Raw genomic sequence first — 24104 nt, 5'->3', positions numbered from 1 at the left:
TATTTTATTACAAATATTTATTTACACAAAAAAATACATGAAATAGAAACATGACTATTTTTAAAAAATGAATACATAAATATAATACAATATACTAAATACAAATAAACTCAACTTTTTTTTTAATACACAGTGTATTATGCATAAGCATTCCAATTTGTACCATCTTCTGGTTGAAGACCATTTGTGACTAATAAAATAACATCTACGATCCACCAAATTCCAATTCCTCCTAAAGTAAGTAATTTACCAACAGCAGTACCGGTTTGACCGAGACAAAATCTATCCATACCGAGAAAACCCAGCAAAATACTGTACATTAAGGTTGTAACAAAATAATGTCCTTTGTATCTATAATTCAAAAACAAGATTTATGAATATAAAGTTAAAAATGCAAACATAAAACAAATAACACATTAAAGAGAAAGAAATGTAAACAAAAAAATGCATGTATTTATTCCAATAAACAACTAATGTTCCAAGATGTAATAATGAAAATTTAAGTAAAAGTAGACAAACAAATTTTTCTATAAAATTCACTTTAAAGGTAACAGACCCAGAAAATATTAAACTAAAAAAAAAAAAACTGAACTTAATTTCACCAAACTTAACATCAATTCCATGCTGATAGAAAATGCACTCTCAGAACCAAAATGGCACTTAGAAATCAGACTTAAGAAGAATAAAGCCATCTGTATGACACTTGTAAATCTGAAGATGTAGAATGGAATTAAACATGATATTGTTCTAGCAGATACCGCAATCGAAAAAATTTAGGATGGCATGGATTCATAGCTAAGAAAGAAATTCTGAAAAGAAATAGTACTAAAACAAATAAAATCAGTGACAAAATTTCTTTAAAATAAGAGGGTGAATCAAATATAAATGTAATATTTTTATATAAATTTATTGATTAATAATAGACACAATTCATACCTTCATCAATTCTCTATATAGTCTCCTGCATTACCTACATACTTTTGCGAATGATTTGGAAGCATTAATATTCCTTGTTCATAAAAAGTTTGAAAATGAGTCATCAACCAATTGCACATGTGTTCCTCGACATCTTTGTTTACGAATTGTTCCCCTCCAGGCAATTCTTTCAAGGGTGCAAACAAAAAATAGTCACAGGGGGACAAATCTGGATTGTAGAGAGGGTGGTCGAGGATTTCTCAGGGCATTTCTTCCAATTCATCCCATTGCAGTTTGCGACCTGGCGTCATGGAAAAGGATATCTCTCATCTCTGATGGGTATATCCTATCTTTTGTTTCAGTAGGCGGCAATAGTAAGAGCCACTCATGGCTGTACTGATGACAGGAAAGGGAACTGATTCTAAAGAGCTTGAAATAAGGAAAAAGTAAATAAAAACATGTCAGAAAACTTTCTTTGTTATTGAGTTACAGCAAGCAAAACATTTTACCTGGATTTCCAGTTCCACCACTGAAATGAGGTTATACTGAGATTTTTAAGTCATGTGAGGGGTAAACTTGATGGTTTCTTTTTTTTTTACCTAAAAAATCAAATTAAACAGTTCTCAGAATTGTATCTCCCTCCCCCTGTTTTCATAATATCCAACAGAAAAATTCAGTAACGAAAAACATATTTTTTGTGTACAATAGCTTTGTTTAATAACTAATAAATGTATAATAACAAAAATTGTACAGAATTTAATTCTGAGAAAATTGATGTTCGAGAAAGGAAAACAACTTTTAAAATTAAAAACAAAACAAAAAATATTATGAATTTAAAAAAGTAAAAACAGTAGTTTTTAGTACAATAAATTTAACCTTTGAAAAATTAAAATATTTTTATTCTACTTAAAAAAAATACTCACTGTGGTTTATACTTTAATTTACAATAAATGTTCAAAAATTCCACCACTGACATCAATGCACTTTTCAAGTAGTTTCCTTACATTTTCTGTCGTCAATCTAATGATACATTTGCATTTCTTGATGAGGGCAACAGTATTAAGAATACAAGTGATCAGTTCATTACATTTGTCTACTTTTTGCTTATATACCTCATGTTACACCTCAACCATCTCCATGAACAGTATTCTAAGGGAGTAAGGTTCGATGATCTAGGTGGCCAATTTACTAACCCTTTATATACGATCCATTAACCAGTAAATTTACTTCATTTGTGAAATATGTTGGTTCAAAGTTCATACTACATTTCAATTTGTATTGCCTATGATACATTTTCAAACGCTAAGAAATTCATTATTTAAAAATTCCAGGTAGTTTCTCCCTGTGACATTCTAGTAAGAAAGGGGGTCTACATTGGTTGTCGATCACACCAAAAATTGTTGCTGGAAATTTGATTCAACTACAGTATGTGAGTTTTCTTCAGACCACCAATGTGAAATCTGTGAGTTGTTTACACCATTAGGATAAAAGTAGCTTCGTTGAAAATAGTATGAATGGATTTAAGTGATAATTATTTTTAACCCGTTGCAAAACTGCAGTCCCCTGGCATGGTCACCAAGTAGGAGGTGTTGAAATTTCTGAACATGATAAGGATGCAGTTCCTAAGCATCTAAGGTCCTCCTTACTGTACTAAAAACAGTTGTTTTTAATCTTAACAAATTAATAACATTCTTCTGTTCTGTTTTTAATAAAACAGTTGCAATTTTTTTTCATAGACTACATAATTTTCTCAAAATTAAATTCTCTACAAGTTGATAATAAAATTTAAGCATTTATTAATCATTTAACAAAGTTACTGTACTTCAAATCTAAAAAAAAATGATTTTATCAAATCTTTCTGTTTTACGTTGGATATCATGAAAACTACAGGAGATATAGTTCTGGGACCAGTTTTATCTGATTTTACAGGTCAAAAAACATAAAAAACCATCAAGTTTATCCTTTATGTAATACCTTAAAAATGTCAGTATGACTTCATTTCACTGAAGGAATTGAAATCTAGGCAGATTTTTTGTTTTTTGTCCAAAACATTTTTGGACATATGTTTGTATGACCCTTTTTCCTAATTTCAAGCTCTAGAATTAGTTTCCAAATTACTTCCCTCTCCATCTAATAATATTCAACTTATATAAAATGTTACATATATATATGTAACATTTGTAACTATTACTATCATAATTGTCTAATCATAAAAAAATTTGAAGACTTAGATATTTACTAAGACCATTAATAATTATTTTATTATTTGTTTTGCAGGAAATATATTTTATACAAGGACAGCATAAATATTTTTAGCTCTTTAATATTTTCATTACGTTAGTAACAAATCTGAGTTTATGCTTAGAGATTTTTATATGTCTTAAGTCCATTTCTACTTAAATTATTGTTTACCATTATTCCGAGATATTTTATGAAAGATTAAATATTAGTATTGACATGAGTTGGGATTACAATGATCTTCACCATTTCTGTAGAGTAATACGACTACTTTCAACAAACTCAAAAAAAATTTCCAGTTTCTGTGATCAAAACAAAGGCTGTTTTACCAGTGTAGGATTATGTTAGTTTACAATTTTGTTTTTAACATGTTCCTGCCAGCAGCATAATATTTCTCTGCTTTTAATAGAAAGATGTTTGATGTCATGAACAGTCTTCTCTAGTTCTTTCGAAAAATTGTATTTGAAATAATGCATTCAATAGTGATTTATTTTAGTTTTTTGGAATTTGTTTTATCCCAAAAAAATATTTGGCACACCACACCCATGTTACACTTTGACCTACAAAAGAAGTGCATCAGTACTCAGGTGTGTTGCGCCAGCTATTTGTCACATCAAATTACTCAGTGGTTCTCAGGTGAACCATCTTGGCTAGATAGAAATGGTGGTGGAGTGGCACACCTACACACCGTGCCTTTGTTTACTAGCGACCTTGATGTCTGTCATATTTGTCTACCAGATGTGACTAAAAAGTGTTTGTTTCTTTAGTTTTGCAATTTTTTTATTCTTTTCTTTTCATTTTACTAATGCCAAAAAAAAATTATTGGTGTCAGTTGAAGTGTGAGTGAGTGAAGTGTGAATTATTGGTGTCAGATGAAAAAATTAGGGTTTTTTGATTATAATACAAACTTCATATTTATCTACTGATAACATTAAATCTGTCAAGATAACATTTAATCTAGCAGAAAATAATACAGTAGATTCCTCTGAACCCAGTACAGCAGGTTTTATCCATATGTTACAATTACTGCTCAGAGCAGCAATTCTGTTTATGCATCTACAGCAGATTTTTCTGACAACACTGATGAGGACTGGAATTATCCAGAAACATGGTTAAGGGATTTTTATTCTTCACATAACTTTCATACATCAGAATTAAGTGGAGTTGAAGCTACAATAACCAGGCCTGACTAGTCTCCTATTGCTGATTTAAATGTAAATTCCTTCTAGGAGTTTCAAGATAATCAGTACTTAAGATCTGACATTTCAACAGAAAATCCATTTGAGCTGTTTACCATGGTTTTATCAGATGATATATTAGATTTACCTGACCTTTTGGTCAGGTGATTTTAGAGTAATTAACTCAGCGTCAAATAATGGGCAGGCTGGAGTAGGTTTCGTGATGAACAAGAAGATAGGGAGGAGAGTGGAGTATTTCAAGACGCACAGCGATAGAATCATTGTAATAAGGATAAAATCAAAACCTAAACCGACAACAATTGTTAACGTCTATATGCCCACAAGCGCCCATGATGATGATGAGGTAGAGTGTGTATACGAAGAGATTGATGAAGCAATTAAACGCGTAAAAGGGGATGAAAATTTAATAATAGTTGAAGATTGGAAAAGGCAAGGAAGGAAATATAGTGGGTGAATACGGGCTGGGCAAAAGGAATGAAAGAGGGGACCGACTTATAGAGTTTTGCACGAAGTATAATTTAATAATTGCCAACACCCAATTTAAAAATCATAATAGAAGAATATACACTTGGAAAAAGCCAGGCGATACTGCAAGGTATCAGATAGATTATATCATGGTTAAGCAGAGATTTAGAAATCAACTCGTTGACTGCAAAACTTACCCTGGAGCAGACATTGACAGCGACCATAATTTGGTGATAATGAAATGTAGATTGGGGTTTAAAAACCTGAAGAAAAGGTGTCAGATGAATCGGTGGAATTTAGAGAAACTTGAGGAAGAGGAGGTAAAGAAGATTTTTGAGGAGGGCATCGCAAGAGGTCTGAGTAAAAAAGATAAGGTAGAAAATGTAGAACAAGAATGGGAGAATGTTAAAAAGGAAATTCTTAAATCAGCAGAAGCGAACTTAGGCGGAATAAAGAGAACTGGTAGAAAACCTTGGGTTTCAGACGATATATTGCAGCTGATGAATGAACGTAGAAAATATAAGAATGATAGTGATGAAGAAAGGAACTATCGGCAATTAAGAAATGCTATAAACAGGAAGTGCAAACTGGCGAAAGAAGAGTGGATTAAAGAAAAGTGTTCAGAAGTGGAAAGAGAAATGAACATTGGTAAAATAGATGGAGCATACAGGAAAGTTAAGGAAAATTTTGGGGTACATAAATTAAAATCTAATAATGTGTTAAACAAAGATGGTACACCAATATATAATACGAAAGGTAGTCGATAGATGGGTGGAATATATTGAAGAGTTATACGGAGGAAATGAATTAGAAAATGGTGTTATAGAGGAAGAAGAGGAAGTTGAGGAGGATGAAATGGGAGAAACAATACTGAATTTAAGAGAGCATTAAAAGATTTAAATGGCAGAAAGGCTCCTGGAATAGACGGAACACCTGTAGAATTACTGCGTAGTGCAGGTGAGGAAGCGATTGATAGATTATACAAACTGGTGTGTAATATTTATGAAAAAGGGGAAGTTCCGTTAGACTTTAAAAAGAGTGTTGTAGTCATGATACCAAAGAAAGCAGGGGCAGATAAATGTGAAGAATACAGAACAATTAGTTTAACTAGTCATGCATCAAAAATCATAACTAGAATTCTATACAGAAGAATTGAGTGGAGAGTGGAAGAAGTGTTAGGAAAAGACCAATTTGGTTTCAGGAAAAGTATAGGGACAAGGGAAGCAATTTTAGGCCTGAGATTAATAGTAGAAGGAAGATTAAAGAAAAACAAACTAACATACTTGGCATTTATATAGACCTAGAAAAGGCATTCGAAAACGTAGACTGGAATAAAATGTTCAGCATTTAAAAAAAATTGGGTTCAAATACAGAGATAGAAGAATGATTGCTAACATTTACAGGAACCAAACAGCAACAGTAATAATTGAAGAACATAAGAAAGGAGCCATAATAAGAAAAGGAGTCTGACACGGATGTTCCCTATCTCCGTTACTTTTTAATCTTTACATAGAACTAGCAGTTAATGATGTTAAAGAACAATTTAGATCTGGAGTAGCAGTACAAGGTGAAAAGATAAAGATGCTACTATTTACTGATGATATAGTAATTCTAGCTGAGAGTAAAAAGGATTTAAAAGAAACAATGAACAGCATGGATGAAGTCCTACACAAGAACTACTGCATGAAAATAAACAACAACAAAACGAAAGTAAAGAAATGTAACAGAAATAATGAAGATGGACCACTGAATGTGAAAATAGGAAGAGAAAAGATTATGGAGGTAGAAGAATTTTGTTATTTGGGAAGTAGAATTACAAGATGGACAAAGCAGGAGCGATATAAAATGCCGAATAGCACAGGCGGAATGAGCTTTCAGTCAGAAATATAATTTGTTTACATCAAAAAATTAATTTAAATGTCCGGAAAAGATTTTTTAAAGTATATGTTTGGAGCGTGGCTTTATATGGAAGTGAAACTTGAACAATCGGAGTACCTGTGAAGAAAACAGAAGCTTTTGAAATGTGGTACTATAGTAGAATGTTAAAAATCAGATGGATAGATAAAGTGACAAATGAAGAGGTGTTGCGGCAAATCGATGAAGAAAAAACATTTGGAAAAATATAGTTAAAAGAAGAGACAGACTTATAGGCCACATACTAAGGCATCCTGGAATAGTCGCTTTAATATTGGAAGGACAGGTAGAAGGGAAAAATTGTGTAGGCAGGCCACGTTTGGAATATGTAAAACAAATTGTTAGGGATGTAGGATGTAGAGAGTATACTGAAATGAAACAACTAGCACTAGATAGGGAATCTTGGAGAGCTGCATCAAACCAGTCAAATGACTGACGACAAAAAAAAAAAAAATTAGATTTATCATTACTGAGACTAATCTTTTCACTAATCAATGTTTCAGTAAAGAAGCCAGAAACAATAAAAAGTTATTTTAATGGGCCGATACTAATGCAAATGAAATGAGAAAATTCTTGTTAGCATAATATTCAATGATTCTGTGAAAAAGGATTTAATTCAATGGCATCTGGTTTAATTTTCTTGTTTTTTTTTTTTTATTGTCATATAATATAAAGCTACTAATTTATAATTTTTATAGATTTCGTCTTCAATAATCATAATTACTGAAAGCTGAAATTTGATAAGTTAAATCTGTTTGTATTTAAGTAAAAGAAAAAAATTACTTACTTAATACAAGGAAATCCATCTTTGTAAAATGTTCTTGGACCATAACATTCGATATAAGGTAAAACTACACACTGAGCTTTTGCTTTTTCTACTTCCTCATAACGATATCCACCAAACTAAAAATAGATTTTTATGAACTACAATATATGTTTATATTAATTTAAAAATATAAAAACTTAGATTAATTAACTTTTAACCTATGAATAAATATTTCTTACCGCAAAGGTGATCAATATAAAACCCTATTATGATACTTACAGTAATGTGTATGTTTAAAGCAGGTTACTTTACATTCACAAATAATGATCACAAAACATTAAAAAACATAAAAAAATAATCCAAATCTAGCTTTTACAAAGTAAGAAAAAATACTAATAATAATAAATTAAATTACATAAATATATTTAAGAAAATAAATGAAGTATGTGAATATCAAGAAGAAGAAAATGTAATAAAAACAAGTTTTTCATAACTTATGGCAACTTAAAGCTTATTAAATGTTAAAGTAATAAAAATTAGCTGGCATAATTAAGCCACTGTAATAAGCTGATGAGTTAAGTTGCTAATTAATAATAACCATTCATATGAATAACTAGTAGTATTCATTACAGGAAAGTAAGAGTTTCCTATATGATAATAAATATATAACAGATAGTAGAAATCATCATTATTTACAAATGGAAGATCTCACAGACTGAAAGTATGTAAATATCTGTATGAACTGGCCTTTCAGAAATTAAGTAACAATCATCACTTCTGCAAATGGTAAAATACTTTTAAAATATAAAATCAATTAATATTAATTTCATAATAAATGATTATGAAATGATAATACATAATATAATCTATTATGAAACTGTGCCTGACATCCTTCTTTTATGATTAAAAATGGATGTGGATTTTGTCAAATATGAAAACAAAAACATGATGGATTTAAAAATTGTTGAACCTTCCACATAAGAGGCAAAGATGATGCCACAGAGAACAGGAGATAATAAAGAATATAAGAGATAATATTTTATGATTTCTTTTAATAATAATTTTGGTGAGCCAACTATAAATTACTAACAGCAAAACAGTAACTGGGCTCACCAAAATGCTACTCCAGGTATTCCAGTCTTAATTAGTTTTAAAAGTACTTGATCCAACCATTTCAGTCTGGGTGTTCCTTAGTCTATTAAACTCTCCTGTTGCCCTTGCCATGTTTCCTTTATGTAAAGGTTGAAGTTCATCCTTGATAACATCCATCAGCATAGAGTGCATGCTCCATGTGTCCTGATCATTTCCATTTTTTGTTACGGACATCCACCACAATAATCTAATTCTCTAAATCATCATCATTCTTTTTCACTATTCTCTTCTATTCCCATCTTAACTTTTAAAATTATTGTAGCTTCATTTCCTTTTAGATCATCTTTCTTTTTTCTGTTTATCTTTAAACATATTTCGGAGGATTAATGAGGATAATATGTATGAATAAAAATGAAGAGTAGTCTTGTACAGACTTAGGTCGACCATTCCTGAGATGTGTGGTTAATTGAAACCCAACCACCAAAGAACACTGGTATCCATAATCTAGTATTCAAATCTGTATAAAAGTAACTGCTTTTACTAAGATTTGAACCTTAGAACTCTTGATTTTGAAATCAGTTGATTGCAATGTTGAGTTAACCACTAGACCAGCCCAGTAGGCTTTTTAGATCATCTACAATTTTAATTCTATTTCAGACTTTTTTCCACACCTTCTACACTGCTTTGATCAATCCTTCTTCTCTCACAATATATTCTGGCTAACTGCCTTATTCTGAATTGTTTTGATTAAGCTTCTATTCTTGTTAACATTAACTTCATTTTTCACTTTGTCCATTTATTATTTTCCAATATATTTCTTCCTTACATTTTAGAAGCCTTTCTTTTTTATCTTAGTGTTCATGCTTCACCTTCAAATATATTTCAAATGTAACAGTACATAGATGTTTTCACACCTAGCTTCATCTTATTACACAATAACAGTTTCTTTCTGTTAAATGCTTCCTTAGCCACTGCTACTTCTTGTTTTTATTTTGTTTTCACTTTTACATACTACTGTTAACATGGTAGCAAATTATCTGTAGTATTTTACTTTTTTCAATTCTTTTTTCTTTTACAACATTTGAAATGTTAAAATTGTGCAAAGTGAAGAACACTCCTTAAGAACAACTGTGTTGAATGGTATGATTCTACCTGCAACATAAATTCATGACAGTATGATTTAAATGAATTTCAAACACATTTCAACACCAGTTGATGTTTGCCACATCAACTGGTGCGGTGGCATGGTTGCTGTTGCTTTTCAGTCCAATTGGCAACAGAGATTGTCACAATCCACACATAGCGTGAAATTTTCTCCAAACAACCGATGATGGGAGTTGTCTGAGAAATGGTATCGACATAATTCATTCAGCCATGATTTCCGTCTAGCAAACCAAAACACTCAACGGCAAACAGCCCATGCATTGCAGAAGGCACAGAGGAATTTTTTCATACGCCTTCGACTGAACTTATGTAAAGCCCTGCGACAATCCCTTAGAGCACTCCTGCAGTCTTCATCCTACCATGGAACAGCAGGCTGCTTTAACTTTTCAGATATTAGAGGAATAAATTCACTTATACTACTGAGTATTACCTGATAATAATAATAATAGTATCACACCTGATAATATTGAGTATCAGGTGTGTAAACTTGGCAGGTTGGTGGTTCATGCTACCACTCTTGTTGTATTGGCCAAAGCAATCCTTGCGTCTGATCCAGTCTGCTTTTCAAACCACCCATCTGTACGGCTGAATTGGAGGCAAAACACTATTACTGACTGAAATAACAATCGATCTGTGATTGCTTCCAAGAGGTTTTTGTAAATGAGCCAGTTAAGATGTGGGAGTAGGGTTGCTGAACACAAGGACAGATAGATGCATGAAAATGTACCTGATGAAGATGATAAATGTGTACGACCCATAGTTCAATAAGCAGAGATTTAAGTTCTGTCTCAGTCGATCAAGTACAGTACCACCAAGATGAACATGATGATGTTTATATGATATGGTATAGAAGAACATGATGATGAGCCCCGTGAATAGTGATGGACGTTGAAATTGCCAATTATTAGGCAAGGTAAAGGAATCTATGAAAACAGACTGGACAGATCATCCTAACCGATATCAGAATTTGGCAGAAGGTATAAGTTGCAGATATTCATTTAAATGGCACCAATATCTTCACTGTGACTGCAGGGATATTTTTTGCTAGCAGAATGAAAGTTTCTGCGACCGTATATACCAAGTTCAAAAAGGACAGATCGGTAGCCAATTCTTATTCTCTCACGAACAGTGGGAGAAGAAAAATTTATAATATGTGAGGATTTTGGTATATCAACACAACTCTCCTACCCCATGATCCTCTGTACAGAAATGACAGACTGCTGACAGTTAAGAAGAGTTGTCACCATCTCTGAGCTTTCAAGTCTGATCGTCATTACTTACTTTGATTCATAGGACAACACTCCTGATTTTTAATAGACTTCAGAGAGCCACAAGCTGCTAAAACACATTTGTTTATTATGAATGGAGAAACCTTTGCCAAGGATTTACCCTCTTGGTAACACTTCATTACAAGGAAATTAGATAACTTGACACTCTCTGTTACAGCGATACATCGTTTGCTTGACGTCAGTCAAAAATCTTTTTAAACTCCTGGGTCTTTTGATTTTTTTTTTTTTTAGTAGACACAACCACCAAAGGATTATTAATTGGGACTGACATAAGATTCCCACGAGTACCAGCAATATAATGGACCACTCCGGCAGAGCGCACACATACTAGAGCTAGGACTGCATAAAATTTGTTCATCCTGGTTCCCAGAGGACATCACTATGTACAGCCATCCACCCATCTGCATGAAAGTTTCCACCTTGGGTTAAAAGTTGTGTTTCATAAAGTGTCATAACACCACTGAGTATAAATGTATGAAGAAACAGTGCAAGATGTTGTTGTGTAGCTGTGTAAGTGTACATGTTGTAATTTGTACAATATTCTTGGTATGATGTAAAACATTCAGCAGCTCAATGAGTAGAGAGAAGAAAAGCTGCTCAGTGTGTAGAGCCATGGGGATGCCAACCCATTACATCTTAAAGAGTAAGAGAGCTAGAACATTAGACTGTTGACAGTATATTCTATAGAGAAGTGATGATGATACAATTAACTATTTGAATTCATCATGTTAGGCCTAAATGTGTAAAAAATGGGCTCTGGTTTCTTCTACTTAACAATGCAGCAACACATTCTTTGATCAATGTTTCCAGACAAAACTAGGAATCCCCCACATTCCACTTGTCAGCTTCAGCAACAGCTAACATTTTTTAATATACTAACATTTTATTGAATGAAGTAATAATACATATTTTTTATTTATTGCATATGTATTTAGTTGCCTTAATTTGGGAACTTAACTGTCATCATGTGTATACATTAAAAAATATCAAATGCAAAATAACTGAAAGTATAAATTTGTACCTTAACACAACCATGTCCTGCTTCTTCCTTTGCTGTTCTATTCCCTTTATGATCTACTGGCTCTTCACAGTCCAAAAATTCTCTAGGTCTAAACAAAAATAAAAATGTATAACTGTATGCTTTTAAAAAGAAAATTTAACAGTATGTTAAGTCCAACAAAATTTTAGCACATATTGTCTAAACTCAGCAGAAGTTACTTGTAGTTTAAATTAAAACTGTGTGAATTTAAAATTTACCATAATATTAGCTGGAAAAGAAGAGGTTGTGCTATTTTGAGTATAATTTTCAACATCAACATAATTTTAATTCATGAAAAGTCTGTTTCACAGCATTTATTCATAACAGCAGGCCAAATTTTGAATACCAGAAAATAAATTAATCTTCAAGTTGTGGTATGAGGAGTGGCTGAAATGTAATGCACACTGCAACTTAAAGGAAGAACAAAACGTCAAAGCACATAGAATCTAAAAGATGGTGCTACCATCGTTTAGATAATTTCCTGTACTACCTAAATTCCAAAACTCACTGACCTACATCCACTCATTTTCTTTCAGTTGCTATTATTACAGAGTCTGCTACATCAACATATGAAAATGCGCATTGAATGAATTTTTAACAGCAGAAAAAGTAACAGTTTTTAGCAGCTAGCGACATTCATTCTTATCTAAGAGCCATTTATGGGAATGAAACTGTTGACCAAAATACTGAGTACGTGGGCAATAAAAGTTTTGCTTCAACTGGTAAAACAAATATTGAGGATGAACCTTGCTGCAGCCAGCCGTTGACCAATTTCTGTGACTGATGATAAGCAATCAAAAAGAGCCAAATAAATTTTATTCAAATGACTGTTGCATCACATTACAATATCAAAACACTTTAGGAGACATGTGTGCCACATTTTATGACAATCCATAGATTGAAATTCCACAACATGATAATTCACCATCCACACTCAGCAGATCTGGGGCCATGCAATTTTCAATCCTTTTGGCAATAAAGAAGGATATTAAGGGTATTTATTTAACTATGGATAATGAACTGAAGAACACAGTGTGGTCTTGGAACACCAGCATTCTTCATTGACAGAATAAGAAAACTGGTTCATGGTGGAAGAAATATATATCTGTAAATGGAGCCTACATGGAAAAATAGCTTTTAAGCTATTTTTCCAAAAGTAAGTTTTTTGGTAGCAAATAAAAAGTGCTTTAATGCTATATTTGTTTCATTTGACTACCTGTTTTCATTTACAAGTTATTGGCAATTGTTCATTACATTTCAGCCACCCTTCATATTTATTTTCTATTTAAAAATGAGACAATAGAAATATTTTAGTTCTGTTATGCTGTAATTCATCACCATAACAATAAGTAAATTGATCAGCATAGTGATAGTGATTAGTTATAATAATGTGAAAATAAAAAAAACAGAAATGATGGTCAAAGCACAAAAAAATAATATGAAACGATGGAGTGTACATAGTGCTGATGCAAGAAGAATTTATTATGTTAGTAATTAGGGAAATCATGATTGTATGTATAATCAAAGAATATTTCACAGTACATTGTGAGCTGAACATACTCGTACAACTGCACATCAGAAATCACATAAAAATGAAAGTTAAATTAAAAACACTAACAGGATTTACAATATCTAGCTAGAAGGAGTTCTCAATTAAGGAAAGGATTTGGGATCTTTTCTTACATTCTTATTAACAAGCATAAAAAGTGGTAAGTCTTAAAGGAAAACAAATTAAAAACAAGAAATAATAAGGTTTTAGAATCTAATTCCTGATCCTCATTCTTATCAGAAACATTAATTTTTCTAATGCTTAAAGAAGTAAAGGTTCTTTATAAACAATATCTTTTAAATGTTGATTATAAAAAATATTTCATGTTCATGGACCATTTATTTTAAAAGGCAATTGCTTCATGCATTTAAAAAAATATATTTTTAATAATAAAAATATCCAATTAACTAATTCACAAATTTACATGTTTTTGGACAACAGAAACATAATTAAGTTTTCAGCTATATTGCACAGTCCCATCACTTTACTTCACTTGCTTCCACTAGTAAAGCCACTGAATCTTGCACCTAATATCTAATTTAAAAGTTTAGTTTAAGTTGGTTGAATAAATCTCTGAATTACCTTTCTTCATTATACTAACAAATTGCGTACAACAGAGCTTGCTTGTGTTATTCACTGAAGCAAGTGCAAACAATGACCCAATGCAAAATAGTGAAAAAGGCTTAAAATGTTAAATATATTTAAGAAAAATAACCAATAATGCAATATATATACATTACTTTAGTGAAATTAATTTTTTATCTTATTATTTTAATTAATAATTGTATTACTCCTATGTACTGTTAAACTTTATTTAAGCTTTAAATTCTATAATATAGATAATTATTTTAAAATTTAATATGCCGTTTAATTAAGTATTTCAATCATGAGTTTCTGGGATCCTGTGAAAATACTTTCATGTAAAATTAAGATAAGATATGTAGACATGTATGTAAAGTAAGACAATTTTACCTTAATTTTATGATGAAAGTACCTTTGCGTGATCCCACATCCTCAGTTATGACAATAATAATTTAGTTAAACTGCAAAATAAAAATATTAAAATAATTAAAATTGCGTATTATTATACAAGTGCTGCTCTCTGTTGTAGTTTTTTTTTTTAACTGACAGCCTCAAACAGTGTCTGACGGTTTATCAAATTAAAATTTTGTTTGTATTTATATATGTAATATTTTTCTAATATATTTAATTTTAGTCATCTTTTTCTAATATATTTAATTTTTGTAATCTTTACTAATTTCTAATGTTTCTAAATTTGTGTTAATATCAGAAATAGAATGTTTATTGTTTATTACATGATCTGTCTTATTGGATAAACCTAATTTATTATTTTTTTTAACAGAACAGAGGACTAATATGAATCTGAAAAAGATTAATTTCAGTAAAACATAAATAAATCATTTGCAGACTTTCATTCTCAGAAAGTTTTCTGAGAAGATGACTATGAGTGACATTTTGTATCAAATGGTACAATACATTTATAACAGACTAAATTAAAATTCTACCGACATATATAGAAAAGGAAAAGTAGACTGCGAAGCAGCAACTGTCATAGTACGTTGCAGTGCTAGTGGATGAAACAATAAATGAGATAATTTGTTCTATATATTCAGGATAGACCATTATAATGACAGCAGAGTTGAAAGGTAGCAGCAACAAGCAGAGAATACTGCATATATAGTGTTGTGTGAGACCAGCCAGAGATATGAATAAATTACTGAATAAGGCAATACAAAATTACATTGTGGTAAACAATTTATGATGTAACGTGTGGCTATGAACATAAGTGATATGAAAACTGAAGTTTCAGCAAAGGCAACAGAAGTCTAGACCAAAATAACTAAACATGACTGAAGAAGAAATGTGTAAGATGTAATGTGTAACTAAATATGTAAATGTGTAACTACAAAAATGAGATGAGAAATGAAGAATTAACTGACTAAATGAAGATATTATACACACAGTGGGATAGCCAGGTGATGAGCTAATACAGAGTTCTCATCCTACAGATGTTACTGGGTCTTGTGTAGGGAGAATGATGTAGAATGAAAGTGTAAAATTAGTACATGTGCTAATTTATTATATGTTTTTCTTACATAGTGATTCATTTGGCAATTGCAATGTCTTGCTGATAATTTTTACTGTCTGCAGTTCAAAAGCAATACAGACTTTTATAGGAAACACAAAAATATTTTGGCAACGAGTAAAAATAAACAATTTTTAATATTCATTGGAAGAGCATGATAAAAAAATGTTTTGTAATAATTAAATTAAGCTGACTTTCAAATTAATGAACTTTTTCTTTCAAAAGCTAATAATTTCTAAATTACTTAAACATGTATTAGTACATTAGATTTATTGAAAATCAAATGAAACTTTTTCACAAGTATTTAATGTGGTACACATGTTTAATTAAAATTATAAAATGAGAATACAATGGTATAATAAACCTTTTAGCCATCGACCATGTGCACAAATACTATATGTAAGCAACTCTTACACACCTTTATTGGGCCAGATACAGGTGAGTCAAAAGTATGGAAACAGCTTTAAAACCATTCCAGATAGAATACTGTATTACTTTGAAGATAAGGTATTGGTCAAATACATTACCATCTGACGAGAAATAGAATTTCAACTCCTTGGGAGTTGGCTCAGGGAATGTAACGCAAACATTTTAAATGGTAACACCCACTGTGTGGTAGATCATTTTAAAAATCTCTTTAAAACAAGAAAAGTGGTATAAATAAAAGGTTGGTACAATTTCTGTGCACAAAATGGTAGTGGGATAGTTCAGATTTTGAAAAAATTACACAGATAATTTAAGGAACTGTCATCCAAGTAAATCATTTTATTAAAATTTCCTTAAATTTTATACATTTGATTAAATTTTATTATTGAATAAATTAAAAAAAAAAATAATTATTAAACATAATTTCTGCTTATTTACTTAATTTCATTTGAATAAATAATGTTTGAAATTTGCTCCTTCCAATGTCTGACAGTGTGCTAGTTGGTAATAAAAGGTTGTAACTGCATTATTCAATGATTCCCTAGTGATATTTTGCGCAGATTCTCAAATTCTTTTTTGTAAATCATCAGTTTCTTATGGCTTATTATGATAAACAATACTTTTTAAGTGGTCCCATAGAAAGTAATCTAATGGTGGGTGACAAGTCAAGTGTGCTCGCTTGGCTATTCTATTTCACCCTTTTGACTAAGCCATCTTCAAGGAAAAAATGCATTTAAGATTTTACATATTTGAAGACTGAGTGGGGCACCATCTTCTTGAAACCAAATGTTTTGGAAGTTGGGTCCAACAGTGTTTTGAATGATATGGTTGAGAAACAAAGCCTCATAATTCACTGAGTTTAGATTTCCATCCATAAATACAGGCTCTATCAATCATCCACCAACAATACTGCCCATACATTTACTTCGACTGAATACTGAGTATGTGCCTCACAATACTAGTGTGGATTAATATCAGTCCAGTACTGACAATTATGGTGATTTACATTGCCATTTAAAAATAAGTGATCTTATCATTAAAAATTATGTTGTTCAATAAATTAGGATCAGCACAAATATTGTTCATCATAATTTTGCAGAACTCAAGTCTTCGATTGTAGTCATCTTCATAAAGTTCTTGCATCAGACGTATTTTGAAGAGTTTGAAATTTTCACTTTTTAATGTTCAAATCACTAACTTTGACTAATGTTATGTTCTCATGCTGCTGTTTGGGTCAAGGAATGAGGAGTCTCAATAAATTCTTGCATAATCTCTAATGATTTGTTGCAGATTCAGGCCTCCCTGGTTTTCCCCTATTATTATGTTACTTGTTTCTTTGAATTCTTTGATAGTTTTTGACAGTGTACCTTTTGAAATAAGATTACAATTATTTGCACTGAACAAATTCACAAACTTCATTATATGACCTAACTCACCAAAGCCCATTATCATTAAAAGTGTGACTCTCTCCTGTACAAGTGACATGTTAATAGCAATGTTGGCAGGTAGCACAGAAAAAACAATTACAAAAAATATAAAAAAAGATGTAAATAACAAAAGTGGCTTAAAAATGTGGTAAAGGTAGGCAAAATCAATTAGCCAACCGATCACACTAATAGAATGATAATGAAACACTCTAAATGGAATACTACACAACAATGAAGTAAGCTTAATTTTTGTAATACTGGTGAGAGACCATCGATGATCAGCACGATTAGGTGACAATATTTTTATTTATTTACTCATTAAATCTGAACAAAAACAATTGTTTGTGTTATAAAATAAAATTTTAATTTAATTTTATTATCTGAACTTATTAAATTTAGTCATTTTCAAAATCCAAATTTTATCCTGCCGCCATTTTGAAAGAGACTTTTAAAATGATCTATCATGCAAAGGGTATTAATATTTAAAATATTTGTGTGATAACCACTAGACCAACCCCCCAAGAAGGGGTTGAAATTCTATTTCTATAAGTAGTTGACCAGTACCTTATCCTTAGTTATCTAATACCTTATACAGTATTATATCTGGGGCTGTTTTAAAGCTGTTGAGGAGTTGCCATCCTTTTGATTCACTCTGTAGATCACACTGTACAATCTCACACATGTAATTGGTTATCATGCTGCTTGAACTGAATGAAACCTATGTTGTTTCCCCTGTATTATTTTTCAAAAATCTTTTTATGTGTTAAAAGTTTATGTCCTAAATAATCATGCCTTATTTCCAAGCTTTGTTCAAGATTTGGTTCTGCGGTAGTATTAGCTATCAAATATTTTGGTGAAATGTAATGAAAATCCATGATAAACATTTTACTTTGACATTTGGCAGTAGCACTAACATTATTATTTTAAATTTCCATTCATTTTGATCCAAAATATCATATTGTATTCCATACTCAAAGCACAATTCACTGAAAATAAATTTACTTTTAAATATGGTACATACAGAACATTATTTATTTAAAGATGTGAAACCTCATAGCACTCATGACCATTGCAACTTTCTAAATTTATTTTTCCAATATCCATGATTTTTATCTTTGACCCATCTCTATTTTTACATATTTTGGTAGTTCAATTTCTATATAATCTTTTATTACATAGTTCTCAAATATGACACATGTACTCACTCACACCACTATCCACAATCTTATATTCTACAGAAAAATCACCAAATCCTGCAGTTAGAATAAATGCATTACTTTATTTTTCTTCTCTTTCTCTAATCTAAAATGACATTCATTAATCAAATGTCCTTGTTTTTTTATATAATTATCATGTCCACCGTTTCCATTTTTTCTGCAATCAAACCCATTTCCTTTTATTTACTGTGTAACTTGCTACAACTTTCAATACAACTTTTGTTTGAAATTTTCATATAGTCCAATTACTGGCACCTTCCAATTTAATAACATTGATCATTGCACTCATTCCTTGTAACATTTTCCTGTGTATTACTATTACAATCAAATTCGGTTGTACATATTACCAAATCCACATTAAGCACTTCAACATCACAGCTTAACCTCAAACCAACATAATTTTCTTTGTCATAATATTGTACAAAACTTTTGTTATGTGATGTTCTGGGCCCATAACCTATTGAAAATGAAATGAAGCTTACAAATACATTTAATATGGTATGAACATTTAATTAAGCTTATAAAACAGGATTCAAGTATACAATAATGTTTTTAGTCATAGACTATTGCACCAATACTATACGCAAGCAACTCTTACACACCATACATTGAACTTCCTAACCTCAACTTTCTGTATAAATGTACATAATTTAATTGCCAACGTTCATCAGATTTACAAAAATATAAGGGTAAATAACAAAAAAGTTACAAATAAGTATGGTGAGGTACCCACTTAAATGTTTATATTAAACAGGCAAGGAACAAAATAATGCACCAATAAAAAAATCAGGCTAGACATATTCTAAATGTTGGCTGAAAACAAGCAAGGAAATCTGACCCCAAGCTTCAGGATAATATAGGATATAGCAGTAACTATCAGTTGAGATACAAATGGTTTAAAAGACTGCTAGATTAAACAAGATCTGCAAGGCTAATAGCATATCAACTGTAAGAAACGGTGGAAGGTGAAACACTACGACATTAATTTAATATTTACAATGAAGATTTTTTTTTAAATCAAAAGACAAGAAATATACTTACAAGTATGAACATTTAACATAGGGTCCATAAGGCAAATACTGCATTGTTTCTTCCTGGGTTGAGTTACCATTATTGTTATTACTGCTAGTACCAATCTTATTCACATCATTTAAAGAGTTGCAATAATTAAAATGCAAAACAAACGTTGTAATAAGAAATATAGTATTAAAACTAAATAACATTGGTATTTTCTAACACAGCCTTAACCTTAAATTTTTACTGTTAGCTCATAACACATAACCACAACAAAACACTTTTGCCAACAATACCTAGGCGAAATATGTACAATTTCAAACCCGTAATTTATATTATTCTTACATGCTTAATTTTGGAAAACTAAACTAATCGCCAACATTAGCAGCTATCTTTATTTACTTTTTAAAAAATATTTTTTTTCCCGTAAAAATAATTTGTAATTACGCTTAGGGTGTTCTGAAATCTTTAAAGGTTATTCCTTTTATTTTGCAATTCTATTTTCATTTGTGCTTAAATATATAAATTTATTAATTGAGTGTTTCATTTCTTTTAGAAATGTTTCCTAACGAAGTATAGTTAAGTTTTTACGTAAAACCGGCTAGAAGAAGAAAAAGAAGAAATTCCACTTGCGAGCACGTACACAGTTTTATCGTACTTGTTTACAATTATACTGCGCATTCGATGTTGTTTTCTCACAGTGCCCTACTTTCGTAAAAGCTGTTGTTTCTTCGAAGTTATAGTTGTACTGCTTTGATAATCATAAATTTGTAGCTTGTCAGTTCTATTTTTCTAGTTTACTGCCGCCTCATTCGTAGCAATGGACAAAGAAATTGATGATGTCCGTGCTGAAGTGAATGGCGTTCATTCGGAAGGTTCGTTGTTAATAGGTGCAAAAGCTTCTGAACTTTCGAAAAGTGCGGAGAATGTATCTGCCGAACATCGTATTAAAAGACGAGCAAGGCGAGCTACGAGGCAGTCTTCCAAAGACGGGATAACAAACGGTAGCGGTGGACAACTAGTAGAAGCAACAAGGAGATGGAAGAACACAAGGCGACCAAGAAACAAATACGGGCGAGGACTTCCGAAGAAAGGTGATTTATAAACCATCAGTTGTATTAAATTTCCCATGAATTTTAACGATATGTTATTCTAATTATGATTATTATATATAATTTAAATTTTGTTAGTGACATTGTAATGGCAATTAAAAGCATTGGTTTGCGTAATTGCACGTTCGCGCATTACGGGCACCTAGTAACACGATATTTCCTAGTTATTATTAGTTACATTATTAAAATAATTATCAGCTCAGATGAATTGTATTAAAAGCCCCCAACTTGCCCTACAAAATTCTTTTACTTGGCGAATCTGTCAAATTTTATTTATTTATAACAATTTCTATATAATATTCTGATGTTGAAATTATTTTAATACATATGTTATATACATAGCTGACTTTTTCAAGAAGATATCTTGTTTATTACTATTTTATAAATAAATACTAGGGTTTTTTTTATCTTGAAGACAATTCTTTTATAATCTTCATTATATTTGTGAATTTAAAGGGGCATTATATTTTTTAATAAATTATTTTCATTCCATTAGTTATTCAGTGGTGCAAATATTTTCATAGGAAAGATTGTAATTTAATTACATTTTATTTTGTGTAATGAAATTTTATTTGCAGAATGTCACCAATGTAAAGTGTTCTGCAAAATTTCTATTGGATTTGCAGATAATTTACTATGTACTATTGTACGAAAATTTAGAGTCTGAATTTAAGATTGTCACCTGTTATTCTAAAGAAATTTCTACAGCAGAAAATCATAGGAAGGACTAGAAAACTTAAGCTAACATAACATGTTAACCTCTTCATTAACATTTTAACGATTTCAAATCCTTATCAGTTATTATCTGAATAAGGCACTGTTGTTAATGCTAATGAAGTTATAGGAAAAAAGTAATCCATGTAATAGACTTTTACTTTTTAAAATTTTGTTTTACAGGAGTTTGTGTTTGTATGTATGTTATTATTTTGTGGAATAGTAGTAACAGTAGTAACTATTGCAAAATGTATGATTTATTGCTTTTGATTGTTTTAGTTAAATAATTAACTAGTAAGATGTCTTTTTGTGCTTATTTAAACAAACCAATCATAAAGATCAAAAGTGATAAATGTACTATTTTTAGAGTAGTAGTTTCAAAAGATATTTATTTTAATATTATAATTTGGAATATTAATATTTCAGTCATTTAATTTAAAATTTTTTAGTATAGTGATTAAAACTTATGATTAATAAAAAGGTTCTTCCTTGGTTATGATAATGAATTTTAAAATGTATCTTTCATTTTTATTTACAAAATACTCCTGTACCCCAATAGAAAGTTCTGTAAAATCAAATTTCTCCTTCGATATATCTGGGTAGCAGGTAAATCTAATGTCTATAAAATGAGGATATGCTTAATTTTCCATATTATACTTTTGATTATTATAATGAAAATGTAATTTAGTGAAAAATAAGAAGGGCCTAAATTGTTATCTTTGAAAGCGAATGATGAGAATTAGATTTGAACAGAAAGTAGTAGGCAGAGTCTGGAGTCTATTGAAAAGGTGTTTGTTGGGAACATCTGTGGAAACATCTTGGATACAGAGAAATTGAGTGATAGAAGATATGATTGAAGAGAGCATAAAAGATACAGAAAATCAGCATAATCAAACCCAAGACATCTCTAATACAATGAGGCTGCCTAAAATAGAGAGCATGATAATTATCTATTACTTATAAATTATTGGTGGTACCATATTGTTTTTGGATTGAGTGTAATTAATCTTTTTTTGTTACTTTTATGCAGTTAAAGATTTCCGTGTTTTCAGTTGAAAAACAATATGCAATTAATTTCATGTTATCACTTCGTATATATATATATATATATATGGAGTGGTTTGAACAACTTAAACTCTATCCACACATACAAATGGGATAAGATGCTAAATAGAATCTTATGCTATAAGATTGTAAACAGATCATTTTATGGCAGTTTTATTACATTATTAATGTGACTGTTTCAGTATTTGTTCTGTAGTTAAAAGTTATATACAGTATTTTGCACACACACACACACACATATATAGCATTAAAACTTTAATATAAACAGGTATACATTAAAATCTTATTTACATATGTTCTACCAATTTTATGATTGATTGAAATATTGTTACTGTTTGTTTTTGACATCTGTTAACACGTCACATCTGCAATCTTACAATGATATTATTTATACTTAATTTTAGTTAACTTTATTTCATATTATTATTATTTCATATCATGTTATTGTTTAATGTTGTTATCAGTGTTTCTATATATGATTTCCCAAATAGATGTATACTCTACTTGTATTCTGAAGGATATTGTGGCCAGGATGATATTAAGAAAATTTAAAATATGTAAATTTTCATGTAACTTATCATAGTAACATGATTTTTAAATAGATAGATCTTCCTGGTAGACATTGTTTTAATGAATAAACCTTCACATAGGCATATATGATTTTAAATTTAAAAGAAAATAAGATTTGAAACATCTTTTATAATGCAAATTTTTATTCTGGACTCTGACCTGCATTGTTGAAAATATATTTTTATTAACAGTAAGAGTATATAAAAGATAAAACAGTGTGCTTCAATTTCAGAGCATTACATTTATTTCATTCATTAAACAGCATGACAAAACCTGATTATATTTTAAGTATTAAATGATTTCCTTTCTAATTAATAGAACGCTTTTTTTCATTAATTGCAGAAAAAATTTACTTACTATGAAATGGGCCACTTAAAATTATTTAATTTTATAAATATTAAAATAAGCAGAAAGTATTATTTTATATCTTAATTCAGTGTGAGAATACTTGTTATTTGCTGTCTATTTTAATCATACTCCATCCCCTACCAGCAATAAATCAGATTTTCTGTATGGCAGTGATGGCTCTTTATTCTATACTGAAAATATTTTTTGTGCTCCTGATTTCTTAATATACCTTAAGAAAAATGTTGAAGAGAATGGTTCTGGGGCTAGTGAACTTTTTAGGCATGCAATTTTAAACATTTATAAAGCACAATTTGGATAGGTGCTTTAGGAATAGTAACTTCAAGCTCTGACCAAGTGATAAATTTCTAAGAGCTACTATGTACATGTAGTTGTTTCTTATTTGCCTAGCATTTTCTCACTATAGGAGGTCATCCAGGAAATTTCATAATTTTTAGTTTAAACTAATCAAAACTT

At 30.5% G+C, this 24104-nt stretch overlaps 2 protein-coding genes across 2 annotated transcripts in view; one reads left to right on the top strand and one right to left on the bottom strand.

The window, feature by feature from the left end:
• On the bottom strand, positions 1-20105 carry amrt (TM2 domain-containing protein 2 amaretto). The gene is made up of 4 exons (XM_075366440.1): positions 19849-20105; positions 12064-12151; positions 7519-7634; positions 1-351 (listed from the first exon to the last, which is right to left on the bottom strand). The coding sequence occupies exons 1-4, from the start codon at positions 20028-20030 to the stop codon at positions 138-140; spliced, it is 600 nt and encodes a 199-aa protein (XP_075222555.1). The 5' UTR covers positions 20031-20105; the 3' UTR covers positions 1-137.
• A 339-nt stretch (positions 20106-20444) lies between these two features.
• The window catches only part of Pdcd4 (Programmed cell death 4), a 45907-nt gene continuing 42247 nt past the window's right edge, over positions 20445-24104 (top strand). The window contains exon 1 of the mRNA XM_075366439.1: positions 20445-20915. Within this exon, the coding sequence (XP_075222554.1) occupies positions 20642-20915 (274 nt within the window). The 5' untranslated portion in view covers positions 20445-20641. The remainder of the gene's footprint in view (positions 20916-24104) is intronic.

The sequence above is a fragment of the Lycorma delicatula genome, chromosome 5, assembly GCF_047948215.1.
Source record: "Lycorma delicatula isolate Av1 chromosome 5, ASM4794821v1, whole genome shotgun sequence".
In the NCBI taxonomy this organism is placed as follows: domain Eukaryota; kingdom Metazoa; phylum Arthropoda; class Insecta; order Hemiptera; family Fulgoridae; genus Lycorma; species Lycorma delicatula.
Note: the sequence above shows the minus strand (reverse complement) of the source record. Positions and strands in the feature narration are given on the sequence as shown.

Excerpts from the sequence above, each read along its gene's own strand:
- amrt (XM_075366440.1), bottom strand. The coding sequence starts at position 20,030 with ATGTTATTTAGTTTTAATACTATATTTCTTATTACAACGTTTGTTTTG. Across the intron at positions 12,152-19,848 it reads TATGTTAAATGTTCATACTT|ACCTAGAGAATTTTTGGACT; the intron begins GTAAGTATATTT and ends ATTTTTGTTTAG. Across the intron at positions 7,635-12,063 it reads CAGGACATGGTTGTGTTAAG|TTTGGTGGATATCGTTATGA; the intron begins GTACAAATTTAT and ends ATCTATTTTTAG.